At 36.4% G+C, this 18,395-nt stretch overlaps 1 protein-coding gene across 1 annotated transcript in view; it reads right to left on the bottom strand.

The window, feature by feature from the left end:
• The window catches only part of KCNH8 (potassium voltage-gated channel subfamily H member 8), a 403,459-nt gene that overhangs the window by 80,280 nt on the left and 304,784 nt on the right, over positions 1-18,395 (bottom strand). The window contains exon 8 of the mRNA XM_059921945.1: positions 5,794-5,991. Within this exon, the coding sequence (XP_059777928.1) occupies positions 5,794-5,991 (198 nt within the window). The remainder of the gene's footprint in view (positions 1-5,793; positions 5,992-18,395) is intronic.

The following is an 18,395-nucleotide window of genomic DNA, read 5'->3' as shown; positions in this document are numbered from 1 at the left end:
TTATCCATGTGGTAACATAACAGTTCATTCATTCTCATTACTGTATGGTACTTTATTGAATAATTATTTCATAATTTACTTATTTATTCTCCTATTAGTGAGCATTTCCACTTTGAAACTTTTGCAGTAATGCTTCCACGTTATGTCTTTCGATGTGAATATATGTGATTTTTTGTTGGATATACACTCACAAATGGAATTGTTGAGGCACAGAATACAGATATGTTCAAACTTGGTAAATACTGACAAGACTCTTGTACCAACTGACACTCACATCAACAGTATAGGAGAAGTCAAGATGTTCTTTATCCTCTCAAACACTTAGGGTTATTAGTGTTTTTCATATACCATTCTGGTGAATGCAAATGTTATCTAATTTTGATCTTAATTTGCATATCCTACATGAATGATGTTGAGCATCTTTTTTTTTTATATGTTTATCATCTATTCAAGTAAGAAAATCTATTTTTTTTTTTTGTACTTTATTTGTTTATTACTTTTGGCTGCGTTGGGTCTTTGTTGCTGCGTGCGGGCTTTCTCTAGTTGCAGCGAGTGGGGCTACTCTTTGTTGCAGTGCGCGGGCTTCCCACTGCGGTGGCTTCTCTTGTTGCGGAGCACGGGCTCTAGATGCACGGGCTTCAGTAGTTGTGGCTCACGGGCCCTAGAGCGCAGGCTCAGTAGTTGTGGCGCACGGGCCCAGTTGCTCCGCGGCATGTGGGATCTTCCTGGACCAGGGCTCGAACCCGTGTCCCCTGCATTGGCAGGCGGATTCTTAACCACTGTGCCACCAGGGAAGCCCAGAAAATCTATTTTTGAAGTGCTTTTTAAAAATTTTAATGCGTTTTTTAGTTCTCTGCTCTTAGTGATTTGTTAGAGTTCTTTATATATAATAGATAAGAGTCTTTTGTCAGATACATGTTTGCAAATATCTTCTATCCTTTGGCTTGCTGCTTCACGTTCTTAATAATGTCTTTTGATAAACAGAAGTTCTGAAGTTCAATTTATCAATCTTTCCTTTATGGATAGGGCTTTTTGAGTCATGCTTAAGAAATCTTTGCCAAACCCAAGGTCATGAAAATACTTTCTTATGTTAGCTTTTAGAAGCTTTATTGTTTTCCCTTACACAATTAGATCAAAATCCATCTGGAATTAATTTCAACTTAGTTTTAAGAGGGGTCAAGGTTGTTTTTCAACATGTATATTTATATATATTTGACTCAGCAATGTTTATTGAAAGTATCATCTTCTCCCCCTTGTGTTACAGTATCACCAGTGTCATAAATAAAGTGACCATATGTTTATGGGCAGGTTTTTGCACGCGCTTCAATTCCATTGGCCTATTTATCTATTCCTGAGCCAAAACCATACTTTCTTAATGACTGTGACTTTATTACGCATCATGATACCTGCAGCATAAATATTCCAATTTTGTTCTTCTTTATGCTTGCTTACAATCATTTTAGTTCTGCTGTTCCTCTAATTTTTAGAAACATCGTGCCAATTTTCAAACAGGCATATATATACAGGCAAACACATATCTACTGGGTTTTTTAAATTGAGACTGCATTGACTCTTTAGGTTATTTGAATAAAACTGGTATGTTTACAATACTAAGTCTTAAAACCATCACCATTGTATATCCTTCCATTATTTTAAACTATTTGTAAATTTTCTAATGTTTTATACTTTTCTGTATAATAGTATTGCACATTAAAAAAATTTTTTTTGATGTGGACCATTTTTTTTTAAGTCTTTATTGAATTTGTTACAATATTGCTTCTGTTTTATGTTTTGGTTTTTTGGCTGCAAGGCATGTGGGATCTTAGCTCCCCAACTAGGGATTGAACCTGCACCCCCTGCATTGGAAGGTAAAGTCTTAACCACCGGACTGCCAGGGAAGTCCCAGTGTTGCACATTTTAAAACATTTATTCCTGTGTATTTGATGTTTTTATAATTTTTAAAATATTATATTGTTTAATTGTTTGTTACTAATATATAGAAATACAATTGATTTTTGCATATTGACTTTATATCCATCAGCCTTACTAAATTCACTTATTAATTCTAATAGTTGTTTGAAGTTTTTAGGATTCTTTCTTTGTTTTGGGTATTCTCAAAGTTTATACAGATTTATCTAGGTATGGATTTTTTTTTCATTACTTTTGCTTAATCTCTTTGATAGTTTTAAATATGTTTCCCATAAATCAGTGGTGTGCACACTCATTAATTACAGATGCTCACGTGGAAGCATTCCCTTCCCCCTCCTCCTCCTCACTCAGCTTGTGAGCCCCTCTGCCCTGGATAATTATCTGGGGTTCTTACACTCACCTGCAACATTTAATACCACTCCTGCCTGCTTTTGTAGTAAATATTGCATCCCTGTCATTAGCAATTTCATCAGCCTTGTGTGGGGATTCCTGATAAGATAACTTAGCGTTGATTCCATGGTAATACATACTTTAAATTAAAAAAATAAATTATTTGTATACATTTATAGAAATTAAAAAATAAAGTCAATTTGCAGTATATAATGAAATGGATATTTTACAAAAAGTTTTCTAGGTCTTAGTGAATCCGGGCATTTAAACTCACTAAACTTCTGCTGCCTTACTTCTAAATTGGGGTGTTAATAACCTCTAATTCATGGAGTTACGAGAATTAAATGAACAAAGTGTTCAATATTGTGAGCTCTTATGATTAGTTCTCAAAATTATGCCAGTAATTTATTAACTAGGAAATATTAAAATGAAGGCATCATTTCTCTTAGCCTAGGGTAATTGTCACAATAATAGAGTTATTTCCCACAGACACAGATTCGTGAAGCTTTAATTAATAAATCTGCGTTACTCAGATGACATTTGCCATTCAAAACCAATGGTTTCCTAAGTGCTGCTCAAGTCACCTAAATGCTTTAATGCCATTTCCAAATGAGTGCTGGTTTTGCAACAGGATAATTTGCTCAATAAATATTTACCAAGTGATAAAGTGGCATTATCTGATTATTTCCCATATCTTTTGGCTTTGTGACCAGCTTAGCTTCTACTCACAATGAATAGCAGGGAATAATAATATCCTTAACAATTTCTGATTCAGGACCACTTACACTATAGTTAGTGAATCAACAGGAAATAAGCTCAATTAGCTAACATATTCTTCCAATGTCAAATTAGTAGGTTAAGCCTTGAGCATTTGAGCATTTCCAAAAATTTCCATCAGGAGTAGAAGAAACATGGGCAAATATTAAATAAATATAGACTGTGTCTGTTTGCAAAATGCCTGTCATTCTGCTAGGCTGAAAGATGGGCCATCAAGGAGAGCAGCAATTATATAAGCCATAATACTGGGTATAAAATCACCACCACGGGATTGGCACATTGCAGCTCTTTAGAAAACGAGAATTCCTGTTCTCTGCTCCCTAGGCTGTTACTGCTCTACATCAGCCAAAACCCTCTTCCAAGTGCTGCAGTCCCAGCATGCTACCTCAGCAACTCTGCCTTTCCAAGAAATTCTCCCAATCCCTGGCCCCATTTCTCACTGCTTCTCAATTTCCTAACTGATTTGGCACTTAGCATTTACTGCCTGGTATTGTTAAAACTCTTTCCACATATTTCTTCCAAGGTGATCCTAAACTCCTCGAGGGAAAGATTGCCTTTATGCTGCTCTGGTTTCATGGTAGGCTGGATGACTCATTGCTTGAAGTCCCACATAATCAGTTCACATCTATGCAAGGAAGTTGGTAGAAACCATCTTCTATAATAAGGTTCAAACCTCAAAGTGATATCTGGGACTAAGGTCATTAAGAGAACATGATAATCTTAATTAACATACACACACTACTATATATAAAATAGATAATCAACAAGGACCTGCGGTATAGCACAGGGAGCTCTACTCAATATTCTGTAATAACCTATATGGGGAAAGAATCTGAAAAAGAATGGATATATGTAGATGTATAACTGAATCAGTTAGCTGTACATCTGCAACTAACACAACATTGTAAATCACCTATACTCTAATATAGAACAAAAATTAAATTAAAAAAAAGAGAACATGACATAACAAGCTTTTGAGGGAATACGGTGGGGCACAAAGTACTCATAGAACTCTGGCTTAGGAATATTTACTCAATCCAGGTAGACACCCACATCTCCATGAGAACAGCTTTATAATTCAACATGTTTCCATTTATGTATTTAATGACAGAAGTAAGTAATCACCTGGGTTCCAAACCTGCCTCTTTACTTACTGGTTGTATGGCATTGAAAATTTTACTTTATTTCTGCAAGGTTTAGATTTGTCGTCTGAAAAATGTGGGTAATAAAGACATCAATCCTGTCAGTTAGGAGGTTCAGAAAAGAGAAATGAAACTAAATATTTCATCTGGGGGAATTTACTATAAAGAACTGTTTTCCCTGATGTTGGAGTGTTGAATGATCAGAAGGGGAGTCTAGATAGAGGTAACGTGAGTGTGACAGCTGCAGGAAGGAGCTTCTGCCCTTGGAGCTGGATGAACAAAGAGAAGAGTGGGGTTATCAGCAGCGAGGAGCCCAGAGGAGAAGCTATGGGAGCCACGAGGAGTCAGGGCTCTGACTTTGGATGCAGGGGTACCTCCAGCAGGTGCTGGTATCTCTGAGAAAGCCCAATGAGGCTGCTTCTGAAAGTGCCTGAAGAGGCTGAAGGCTGGAACCACTTGCAGCTGTCTGAGGTGGCCTGCCACTCAAGGTACACTGCACCCATCAGAACCCGGAAGTTCCTTCTCCCCTCCTCCTGCCTCCAGTCTCCCTCTGGCGCCCCCTATTGGGAGAAGTGACTGATGGCAGCTGGCAAAGATGAATAAGACTTGCGGAGTCCAAACCCCAGCAATACAAAGCGGAGTACAGACGCTGGGTTTGAAGCTCAGACGTAATAGCATAATAACTTCTCTATTTGTTAAATGGGATAATAATGGTGCTGAACCCATAGATTTGCCTTCAGAATTGCTTGAGGTATTGTACTGAAGCATTCAGCACAGAGAATGGAACATAACCACAATTAATAAAGGTTAAATATTTATTATTATTGCATTGGTGTTTGTTGCTTTTGTTTTAACTAAGTTATCTATCAAACATCCTTAATTTACTATAGTAGTATTAATAAAATTTGATAACACTCACCTGTTTGGAGCTATAAAATGGCATTTCAAATGTATACCTGTGATTCAGACTCATGTAACTCACAAACACTAAAGGTAAACAGCATGTTAGGAAGCAGAGTGCCTGACCTTTCAAAATCAACCATCAGATACATATACACACCACTACATATAAGATAGATAACCAACAAGGACCTACTGTATAGCACTGGGAACTATAATCAATATTCGGTAATAAACTATAAGGGAACAAATCTGGAAAAGTATATGTATAACTGAATCACTGTGCTGTACACCTGAAACTAACACAAAATTGTAAATCAACAGTACTTCTATTAAAAACATATATATATATATATATATATATATATATATATATATATATATATATATATATATATATATATATAAATCAACCATCAGGTAAATGGTTATTTCTTCATCTGTCAGAACATGGAATTCTTGACATCACAGACTTTCATTGCTAAGCTACATGTATATATAACTGTTGGTCACTGATTTCCTAATTAGTGCTTTTAGACTCTTCCAGTGTAAACCAATCTACCCTGTATTGGGTTTTAGGACAGAGGGAACATAACAGCAACCGTTTGGCAGACACTTGTTCCTTCTCTTGGTCTAAAGGAAGAATATTCCTTACCACCAATCAGCATGGTGCAGATGGAAAAGATCTTTTCTGCATCTGTATTAGCAGAGACATTCCCAAACCCAACGCTGGTGAGGCTGCTGAGTGTGAAGTACAGAGCGGCAATATAGGCACTTCGGATCGACGGGCCCCCCAAAGTATTGTTACCATAGTATGGAGATTCCAGTCTCTTTCCCAACTCATGAAGCCAACCTGCAATGGAAAAAAAATGAGCATTTAAGCCCCCAAAATAAAGTCTCAGTATTAGCACCTGGGCATAATGATGAATGAACATTTAAGGATGCACGAAGTTGCTCAGGAGAAAGAAGAAAGTTAGAAGGAAGTTAAAGGCAAGGAATTAGATTCCATGGTTCTGAAAGCAAAAGCATCACTTTCATGCAACTGTTTTTTATAATACACACAGCAGAGAAATATGCATTCAAGAGTGGATTGGTGGTCAAAGATGAACAGGTTACTCTAATGCAAGAACTACCTGCAGTGACAGAACCTGGGATTTCTACTCTCGGTAACAGTGTTGTATACTTCACTAGCTGTTAAGCTTATTTCTTAATTGGAATTTTAAGAAACAAAGGGGTTGAGTAGGTATTTTTCAACCCTACATGATAGTAAACAGCAACCAACACAAGAATCTAGACTTCATATAGGCAAGATGGGCTTTATTTCTTTTTTTTCTTTTTTTTTTTTTTTGATGGGCTTTATTTCTATCCCGTACAAACTTTCCTTATTTTATCCACCTGACCTGATATCAGTTGCCTTATAGGTCTTAGCTCATGTTTTCCTCAGGAAGCCTTCTCTACAACCTCATTCTGCTGTTTGGGGGTGGTGGGGGAAAACTGCACAACTACGAGGTTCCTATAATGGAATTGGGTGCCCCCCTACAACTGTTTCACGATACTGGTGTATACATGTGTCAAAACTTATCTAATTAAATGCTTCAAGTATGTGCATTTTATTGTATGTCAATTATACTATCATAAAGCTGTAATAAAGCTATGTTAATAAAGATGGGAAATAGCAAGTATAATATTAATAATAATACAATGAAAACACAACACAAAGACCACTTTAAAATCCTTTACTGGAAATATTCTTTCTTTAAAATTTTATATTTAAAAATTCTATGTGTGTGTGTGTGTTATGAAACACTATGGCAATTCAGCTCAACCCATAAGGTCCATGAGACTTTTGTTAAGGGATGTTGGTCATTGACCACTATTTCCTTATTAACACTTCATTTAATGGCTGCCCAAGAAGAGATGGAAAGTCATTACATTGTTTAAGTAGTAATAATGCTGTCTTTATCAACTAAAGTTATAGACTATGGAACTGTGCTAGGTAATTAAAATGCAGATTTGAAACAACTGGGTTCCTTGAGATCAAACAGAAATGCTCAGGGGCAAGTACTCTGTCTTATTTATCTTGTCTCTAGAGAAGTGTTTCTCAACCATTAGCTTGCCTCTGAAATATCTAGAGAGCTTGTTAGAGACAGCCAGGTCCTATCCCTTGAGTTTCTGGTACAACACATGGGAAGGTTGGGGAGAAGGGCTGAGAATTTGCCTTTGCAATAGGTTCCCATGTGATGCTGATGCTGCAGATCTAGGGGACCAAAGTCCCTTGACTCTGCAAAGTCACCCTCTAGAACAATAGTTCTCAGTGCTGACTACAGCTGGGAAAGCATTTTAAAAATACACTGTCCAAGTGCCACCTCCATGTAGTGAATCAAAATTTCTGGTTCCGAGTTCAGGTACTGGTATTTTAAAAAAGTTCTCCAGTAGAATCTGATGTGAAGATAGAACTTAGAACCATTATTCCAGAACTTAGCAAAGTCCCTAACAATAGTAGAGTTTAGTAAATATTATTTCTAAAAATGAAAGAATTAATGAACATATAAATTGTTCTTGCCCTCTGCAATAATATGACAACACTGATGCAATATAGCAACACATGAGCATTTATAAATTTGTACTAGATTTCTGCACAAAGTATAATGAATGTATTTTTTGATGATGGAGAATAATAATAAAGTGAAAATTACACATTATGAAAGCTGACACCATTAGTAAGCTATGACCATTTATTCTGTCTGGAAAGGCTTCGTGAAGGAATAAACTCCACATTCAAACATAGATTTAAATCTGGACTCTTCCATTAAATCTGGACTCTTCCTTCCATCTGTGGGAATCACTAACTTCTTTGAGCTTCATTTTCTCATTTGTAAAAACAGGGACACTATCAAACTTGTACAGTTGCAGTGGGATTAAATGAGATGCCACATGAAGAAATGCCAACCCCTGTTAGTGGCAAATATTATATTAGTATATAATATCTCTTTTCTCTCTCTTTCTCATGTTACTTAAATTGGAACAGAGAAAGTACAAAATTCAGAAAGTAAGAGAAAATATGAGATCAGGAGTGAGTCATAATGGAAAAGGAAGGTGGTGACTATGTGTACTCAGTAGAACCCAGGGGTGTCATCTGATAGAACTGAGCATTTCTTAACTAATAGAAATGACAGGGAGGAAATCTAGGTGACAGTAGTTCTTAAAACTGGGGGAGTTATACATCCATTTGTGAACCTGAAGAAAGACATGCTCTTTTTCCCAGGACAAAGCACACATGGAGACACGCACACAATTTTGTGTACATTTTCAGGTGGTTCATGGCCTTTTCCTACAGGCCGGGTCCAAGGGCCCAGATTAAAGAGTTCTGCTCTAGAATTTTAAGTGAAGGGAAGGAGGAAGTGATAAAGCATGATTTGGTAAAACCTGGTTTAATCCTGTATGGAAAAAGATTTAGACATAAAGACAGCTTATCCAAGATTAATTAAAGAAATATCACAAAAGCAAAACACATGTGCATTTAAAAAATATTACTGGTGTATTTATATGCACCGTAGGGGGAGAGTCAAGACAAGTAAAATCAGGAAGCAGAGATGACATCTGAATATATCATTGCACTCAGGATGCTTATTTCTGCAGAAGAGTGCTCTTACAGGCATTTGACCCAAGCGTTGTCAAGTACAGCCAACCACAAGATGTTGAATGGCTGGTGGGTTGGCTATTTCTCAAGTGCCTTCCAAGCAGTGCTCTGAAAGGGATGTCATGTTTCTGCTCAAAAATGAAGTGATTAGAGGGGTTTGCCCCTTTGTTCCATGTTGGTCATTCCCACTAATTTTTGGGAAGTCTGAGCAGCTGAAAAATGTTATTTTGCCCAGAGAGTAAATATTGCATGACTAATTTTTTTATTTGATGCACAGAGGAATGAGAAAAACAACATCACACACAATAAAGCCACTGCATCCTCTCAGCTGAATCAGCTATACAATCAGGTCATGAATAAAAAACTGGACCCATCTACTGATCTTGAATTGAATTAAAGTGTGCCTTTGCTTACAGAACCTCAAGTTTTCTCATTAGAAAAATAAAACCAAACAAACCCAGCCAAAACCTTTGATTAAATTCCTTAATTGGAACAAAAGTGAAACATTTAAAAAGTCTCCGAACCAAATCAGTTTTCATAGAATTTGATTTTCTTAATAAAATAGGATAAAATTTTGTGATAGGTCATAAAGATTATATTAGATTATACTCTCACTCAATTCCTGTTCATTTACATATGTGTGAAACTGTCTCAGAAGCGATTTAGGGAGCAAAACACAGACAAACAGCAGACCTACTTTTGTTGATATATCTTTTCTGTCTAGCCAACTGTTCTGTCTATTTTCAGAAGCATCTTGTTTTTTAAGAAGGGATGTTACTAAACTGTGTTGCAGCTATTGGAGCACAAGCAATAATGATGATAAAAAAACTTGGTAACACGGAAAGGAGGTAACACCCACAAATCCGGGGATGGGCTCTGGGGGCTAAATAAAACTTCTTCACAGAACAGCTCGTCCGAAATGAGAGCACATGTTCCACTGTAACAAGACAGCATGTCACTCTACTGTACAGAAGAAGCAATTTAACCAATTTGGAAGCCAATCTTTTTTTAATCTAGAGAAACTCATCTCTAAAGGGATGTCCTAGAACAGTCTGTCTGTTTTTGCTCAATTTTTTTCCCCTAAATTTTGAAGAAAAAAGCATACACAAAATGAAGTAGAATCTAAATATACTGGATACACTGCCATCTGATAAAAACAAAGCATATCATAAAATAATCCTGTCATCACCAAAATAGATTAGATGAATAAAACAGAGGAGATTTGTGAAATAAATATCAATTTCAAAGATAGAATCACTCTTAATGACCATGCCCAGAAGAGCCTATAATTAAGCATGATAATTCAATCCATGTACTCTTCATTGCATACTTAACCAGTATTTTGCTTAATTACATACTTTTAACTCTAAACAGGAGTTTCTTTTTATTTTAATCTAGGTTTCATACAGTAATATACTTACTTTTATGGTGCATATGTCTACATTCACAGTTTGTACAGGTGTGACCTGCTTTATACAATAGATGTGTTCCTGAAAAGTTCAGTTTATATGAGTATTTGGTAAATTAACGATATTTTAGCTTTAATGAAAGGAATAGAAGCATGTTATTTAAGGAAAGCCTATGGGAGGGTGTGGCCAAGATGGCAGATTAGGAAGATCCTGAGGTCACTTCCTTACACGGGCACACCAAAATGACAAATACTTACAGAGCAACTTTGATGCAAAAGTGCAGAAGACTAGAAGAAAAGATCTTCTATAACTCAAGATGTAAAGAAGGAACCACAATGAGATGGGTAGGAAGGGTGGAGATGGGGTATAGTCAAGACCCATACCCACAGATGGGTGACCCACAAACGGGAGGATAATTACAATTTCAGAGGTTCTCCCCAAGGAGTGAAGGGTCAGAGTCCCACCTTAGGCTCCCCAGCCTGGGGATCCTGCACTGGGAAGATGAGCACCCAGAACATTTGGCTTTGAAGGACAGTGGGGCTTACTTTCAGGAAAGCCAGAGGGCTGTGGGAAATAGAGACTCCACTCTTAAAGGGCACACACAAATTCTCACACATTCCGGGACCCAGTGCAGAAGTAGTCATTTGAAAGGCGTCTGGGTCACACCACCTGCTGATCTTGGAGCTCACCCTGGGGTCAAAGACGCTGGAGGCAGACATTCTGGGGAACTCGTTCTACCACAAGGATGCTGTTGCTGGCAAAGCACCACTTTGGAATCCTCCCTCTAGCTTATTAGTGTTGGGACCCAGCCCCAACCACCAGCCTGTCAACACGGGTACTGGGACACCTCAGGCCAAGCAACTAACCTGGCGGGGACACAGTCTCACCTACCAGCAGGCTGGCTGCCTTAAGACCCCTTGAGCCTGCAACCACTCTGGGACCTGGCCCCACCCACCAGTAGCCAGCAACCTCCACAAAAGGCAAACAACCAGACTGAGGGCCAGCCACACCTACCAGACCACCCACAGTAGTGAACCTGCCAGAAGAAAAGGACTCGCACAACCCATACAGGGGCACCCCAAGAGCATATAGCTCTGGTGACCAGAGGGGAATGTGCTGCTGGGATGCATAGGACATTTCCTGCCAAAGGCCACCTCCCCAAGGCCAGGAAAAGTAACCAACCTACCAAATACATAGAAATAAAAACAGCAAATTAGGCAAAATGAGACAAAAGAGGAATATGTTCCAAATGAAGGAACAAGATAAAACATCAGAAGAACTAAGTGAGACAAGGAGTCTACCTGATGAAGAGTTGAAGGTAATAATTATTAAGATGTTCAAAGAACGTGGGAGAAGATTGGATGAACAGAGTGAGAAGTTAGAAATTTATAGTAAAGAGTTAGAAAATATAAAGAAGAACCAAAGAGATGAAGAATATGATAATTGAAAGAAAAAATATACTAGAAGGAATCAACAGTAGATTAAATGATACAGAAGAATGGATCAGAAAGCTGGAAGACAGAGTAGTGGAAATCACTGAAACAGAAGAGAAAATAAGAAAAAAAAAAAGAATGAAAAGAAAGAGGACTGTTTAAGAGACATCTGGGGCAACTTCAAGCACACTAACATTTGCATTGTAGGGGTCCCAGAAGGAAAAGAGAGAGAGAAAAAAGCAGAAAACATACTTGCAGTCATAATAGCTGAAAACTACCCTAACCTGGGAAAGGAAATCCAGTTCCAGGAAGAATACAGAGTCCCAAACAGGACCAACCCAAAGATGACCACACCATAGTACACTGCAATTAAAATGGCAAAAAATAAAGATAAAGAGTGAATATTAAAAGCAGCAACTGTTACATACAAGGGAACTCCCATAATGCAATCAGCTGACTTTTCAGCAGAAACTGCAGGCTAGAAAGGTGTGGCATGCTATATTTAAAGTGATGAAAGGGAAAAATCCACAACCAAAAATACTCTACCCCACAAGCTTTCATTCAGATTCGATGGCGAGATAAAGAGTTTTATGACAAACAAAAGCTAAAGGAGTTCAGCACCACCAAACCAGCTTTACAAGAATTATTAAAAGACCTCTCTAAGAAAAAAAGAAAAGGCCACAACTAGAAATACGAAAATTATAAGGAAAATCTCACTGGTAAAGGCAAATATAAAATAAAGGTAAAAAAATCAACCATGCATGAAGCTAGTAGGAAGGTTAAAAACAAAGGTACTAAAAGTCATCTATATCTACAATAAGTAGCAAAGGACACACAAAACAAAAAGATACAAAATATGATGTCAAAAATTATAAACATGGAGGTGGGGAGTAAATGTAGGGTTGTCAAAATGCTTTTAAATTAAGAGATCATTATTATTAAAATAATCATATATATACACAGGTTGTTACATATGAACTTTATGGTAACCACAAGCCAAAAATCTATAATAGATACATTCACAAAAAAGAGAAAGTAATCCAAACATAACACAAGATACAGTCATCAAATCACAAGGAAAGAGAGCAAAAGAAGAAGCAAGGAACATAAAAGAGCTACAAAGACAACTGCAAACAATTAACACAATGACAACAAGAACGTAAATATCAACAATTATTTTATATGTGAATGGACTAAATCTTCCAATCACAAGACATAGAGTGGCTGAATGGATACAAAACAAGACCCATGTATATGCTGTCTACAAGAGACTCATTTCAGATCTAAAGACACACACAGACTGAAAGTGAGAGGATGGAAAAAGGTATTCCTTGCAAATGGAAATGAAAAGAAACCCAGGGTAGCAATATTTATATCAGATACAATAGACTTTAAAACAAAGACTGTAGCAAGAGACAAAGAAGGACATTGCATAATGATCAAGGGCTCAATGCAAGAAAATATAACAATTATAAACATATATGTATCCAACATCAGAGCACCTAAATACATAATGCAAATATTAACAGACTTAAAAAGGAGAAATTGACAGTAATACACTAATAGTAGGGGACTTTAACACCCAACTTACATTGAAGGAGAGATCATCCAGAAAGAAAATCAATAAGAAAACATTGGCCTTAAATGACACATTAGACCAGATGCAATTAATATGTATATACCGAATATTCTACCCTAAATTAGCAGAATACACATTCCTTTCAAGTACACATAGACCATTCTCCAGGATAGATTACATGCTAGGCCACAAAACAAGTCTCAGTAAACTTAAGAAAATTGAAATCATATCAAGCACCTTTTCTAACCAAAATGTTATGAGACTAGAAATTAACTACAAGAAAAAGAAATGCAAAAGACTTAAGCACGTGGAAGCTAAACAATATGCTACTACACAATCAATGGATTACTGCAGATCAAATCAGAAAAAAAAAAAAAAACACCTGGAGACAAATGAAAATGAAAACACAACTATCCAAAATCTGTGGGATGCAGCAAAAGCAGTTCTAAGAGGGAAGTTTATAGTGATACAAGCTCACCTCAGGAAGCAAGAAAAATCTCAGATAAACAATCTAGCCTTACAATGAAAGGAACTAAAAAACAAACAAACAAACAACAGAACCCAAAGTTAGTATTAATAGAAGGAAAGAAATCACAAAGATTAGAACAGAAATGAATGAAATAGAGATGAAGAAAACAACAGAAAAGATCAATGAAAATAAGAGCTTGTCTTTGAAAAGAAAAACAAAATTGATAAACCAAATTGATAAACCTTTAGCCAGACTTATCAAGAAAAAAAGAGAGGGTCAAATCAATAAAATCAGAAATGAAAAAGGAGAAGTTACAACCGACACCACAGAAATATAAAAGATCATAAGAGATTACTATGAACAATTATACACTAATAAAATGGACAACTTAGAAGAAATGGACAAATTCCTAGAAATGTACACTCTCCCAAGACTGAACCAGGAAGAAATAAAAAATATGAACAAACTACCAGTAATGAATCTGTAATTTAAAAACTCCCAACAAACTAAATTACAGATGTCTTTACAGATGAATTCTACCAAACTTTTAGAGAAGAGTTTACATCTATCCTTCTCAAATGATTCCAAAAAACTTCAGAAGAAACACTTCTGAGCTCATTCTATAAGGCAAGCATTACACTGATAACAAAATCAGACAAAGATATCACAAAAAAAAGAAAATTACCAGCCAATATCACTGATAACATAGATGCAAAATTCCTCAACAAAATATTAGCAAACAGAATTCACCAATGTATCAGCGGATCATACCCGATGATCAACTGGGATTTACCCAGGGATTCAAGGATGGTTCAATATCTGCAAATCAACCAATGTGATACATCGTATTAACAAACTGAAGAATAAAAATCATATGATCATCTCAATAGATGCAGAAAAAGCTTTTGACAAAATTCAACAATGATTTATGATGAAAACCCTCAACAGAGTGAGTTTAGAGGGAAAGTATCTCTACATAACTAAGGCCATATATGATAAGTCCATAGCTAACCTCATATTCAGTGGTGAAAAATTGAAAACATTTCTTCTAAGATCAGGAACAAGACAAGATGCCCACTCTTGACACTTTTATTCAACATAATATTGGAAGTCCTAGCCACAGCAATCAGACAAGAAAAAGAAATAAAAAGAATCCAAATTGGAAAGGAAGAAGTAAAACTCACTGCTTCCAGATGACATGATACTATATATAGAAAGCCCTTAAAGACACCAAAAAGCTATTAGAAATAATAAATGAATTCAGTAAAGTTGCAGAATACAAAATTAATATACAGAAATCTGTTGCATTTCTAAACATTAACAACAAACTATCAGAAAGAGAAATTAATAAAGCAATACCACTTACAATTGAATCAAAAAGAATAAAATACCTAGGCATAAATCTAACTAAGGAGGTAAAAGACCTGTGCTCAGAAAACTATAAAACCCTGAATAAAGAAATTAAAGATGATTCAAACAGACGAAAGATATACCATGTTCATGGATTGGAAGAATTAATATTGTTAAATGACTATATTACCCAAGGCAATCTACAGATTGAATACAATCTCTTTCAAGATACCAATGGCATTTTTTACAGACCTAGAATAATTCTAAAATTTATATGGAAAAAAAAAGACCCCGAATAGCCAAAACAACTTTGAGGAAAGAAAAAGAAGTTGGAGGTATCATGCTCCCTGATTTCAAACTATATTTCAAAGCTACAGTAATCAAAACAGTAATGGTACTGGCACACAAATACACATATAGATCAATGGAACTAAATAGACAGCCCAGAAAATGAACCACACTTATGTGGACATTTATTCTATTCCAAAGGGGGCAAGAATATATAGTGGGGAAAAAAGAGCCTCTTCAATAAATAGTCTTGGGAAAACTGGATGGCTACATTCAAAAGAATCAAACTGGACTACTCTCTCACACCATGCACAAAAATAAATTCAAAATTGATTAAATATAAGACCTGAAACCACAAATCTCCTAGAAGAAAATATAGTCAGTAAGCTCTTTGACATCGGTCTTAGTAATATTTTTTTTTGGCTATATCTCTTCAGGCAAGGGAAACAAAACCAAAAATAAACAAATGGGACTACATCAAACTAAAAAGTTTTTGCACAGTGAAGGAAACTATCAACAAAATGAAAGGCCATTTACTGAATGGGAGAAGATATTTGTAAATGATATTTTCAAGAAGAAGTTAATATCCAAAATATACAAAGAACAAATACAACTCAACATCAAAAAAATGATCAGATTAAAAAATGGGCAGAGGATATGAACAGCTCCAAAGAAGACATACAGATGGCCAACAGGCACAGGAAAAGATGCTCAACATCACTAATCATCAGGGAAATGCAAATCAAAACTACAATGAGACATCACCTCACACCTGTCAGAATGTCTATCATCAAAAAGGAAAGAAACAAGAAGTGTTGGTGAGGATGTGGAGAAAAGGGAAACCTCATGAACTTTTGGTGGGAATATAAATGGAAAACAGCATGGAGGTTCCTCAAAAACTTAAAAACAGAACCACTAAATGTTTCAGCAATTCCACTCCTGGGTTTTTATCCAAAGAAAACAAAAACTCTAAAACTATATATGCACCTCTGTTTATTGCAGCATTATTTACAATAGCCAAGATATGGAAGCATCTTAAGTGCCCATTAATAGATGAGGGGATAAAGAATATGTGGCGTGCACGCGCACACGCACACACACACACACGCACACACACAATGGAATGTTAGCCATAAAAAATGAAATCTTGCCACATATGACAACATGAATGGACTTAGAGTATATTATACTAAGTGAAATAAGTCAGTCAGAGAAAGACAAATACTATATGATTTCACTTACATATGGAATCTAAAAATCAAAACAAATTAACAAACATAACAGAAACAGAGTTATCTATGGAGAGAACAGGTGGTTGCCAGAGGGAAGTAGGGTGGGGGGAAGAAAGAAATATATGAGGGAGATTAAGAGGTACAAACTTTCCATTGCAAAATAAATGTCACAGGCATGAAATGTACAGTGTGGGGAATATAGTCAATAACTGTGTAACACCTTTGTACGGTGACATACCGTAACTAGACTTATTGTAGAGGTAATTTTGAAATGCATAGAAATATTGAATAACTATGTTGTGTAACAGGAACTAACATAGGTCAATTATATTTCAAAAACAAACAAACAAGCTCACAGGAAAAGAGATCAGATTGTGGTTACCAGGGGTGGAGGGTGGTGGGTGGAATTGGATAAAGGCAGTCAAAAGGCACAAACTTCCAGTTATAAGACAAATAGGTACTAGGGATTTAATGCACAACATGATTAATATAATTGACACTGCTGTATGTTATATACGAGAATTGTTAAGAGAGTAAATACAAGTGTTCTCATCACAAGGAAATTTTTTTTTCTATTTCTTTAATTTCATATCTATTTGAGATGATGAATGTTCATTCACTAAAGTTACTGTGATAATCATTTCATGATGTATGAAAGTCAAATCATCATGCTATATACCCTAAACTTGTAGAGTGCTGTATGTTAATTACATCTCAATAAAACTGGAAGAAAAAAGGAAAGCCTATAGTGAATCTCTTTAGTGTTATAAAACACTTCAGTAATATGAAAAACCATCCAGTAGAACATGAGCTTATGAAATCAGATTTATATGTGTATGTAAAGATGAGTTTATATGGATAGAGAAAAGAAAGAAAGGATTAGCACATGCATCATAACATCTATAATTCAAAATGGCGTTTTACTTAATTTGGTATGAATGAATCCTGTTGTAATGGGGTTTAGCTAGAAACAATAATGGAGCCCATGTTAGGGGTTTCCTTTTATTAAGCTGACACAGAGTTAATACTTTATTGAGTGCTTCTGTCTTATTTATATACACTAACCTTATAGAATAGGTACAATTATCATCCATCGTTTGATTCATTATTTCTTTAATCATTACAACAACTTAGAAATTATTACCCCCATTTTTAAAGATGAGAAAACTAAGGCTCAGAGAGATTAAATGACGTGTTCAAGATGGCAGAGTCAGGATTTTAATCCAGATCTGTATGCTTTGACAGCCCAGATTCTATGTCCACTGTGCCATAGTGTTTCACATGTTATATGTACAGACCCAAGGGCACTGGTGTTGCAGCATGGCTGAATGCCTTTACAAGCAAGTTGCCATTTATATTATGCTATATATATATACATGGTGGAGAAAGAAGCCGTCTTAGCTAAGGCTCTCTGGAAGTAGAGAAGCCTTTAAGTGTAAGTAGTTTAAGTGTTGGGTCCAGTACTGTAAATATCCTTAGGAGATAATAAGGAAGGGACACAGAGAAAGGAAGCAGCCAATGAAGCATGCCTAATCCAGAAAGCTACCACTACCGGCAACTGGCGCTTAATCCTACTGGAAACCGCTGGGACCAGTATAGAACACACCCTTGTTAGAGCAGAGGAAGATTTGCACCATCTCTCAGCCGTCGTTGATTGGGCACTGCTTATAGGGAGCATTAATTCCCCACAGTGCCATGCCCACTATCAGAGGAGCCTTCCACAGCTTGGGACAATGCTTCAGGCAAATCGATCAGACCCTAAGGATGAGACTCAGACAGACTTAGGGGACATGGTGGGGTACCAACAACATTCACAACAGCAGCCAACCTCAACTCAAGGCCAAGTATAATATTTGA

The sequence above is a fragment of the Balaenoptera ricei genome, chromosome 4 (assembly GCF_028023285.1).
Source record: "Balaenoptera ricei isolate mBalRic1 chromosome 4, mBalRic1.hap2, whole genome shotgun sequence".
In the NCBI taxonomy this organism is placed as follows: domain Eukaryota; kingdom Metazoa; phylum Chordata; class Mammalia; order Artiodactyla; family Balaenopteridae; genus Balaenoptera; species Balaenoptera ricei.
The sequence above is the reverse complement of the archived record's forward strand: the minus strand, read 5'-3'. Positions and strand labels throughout refer to the sequence as shown.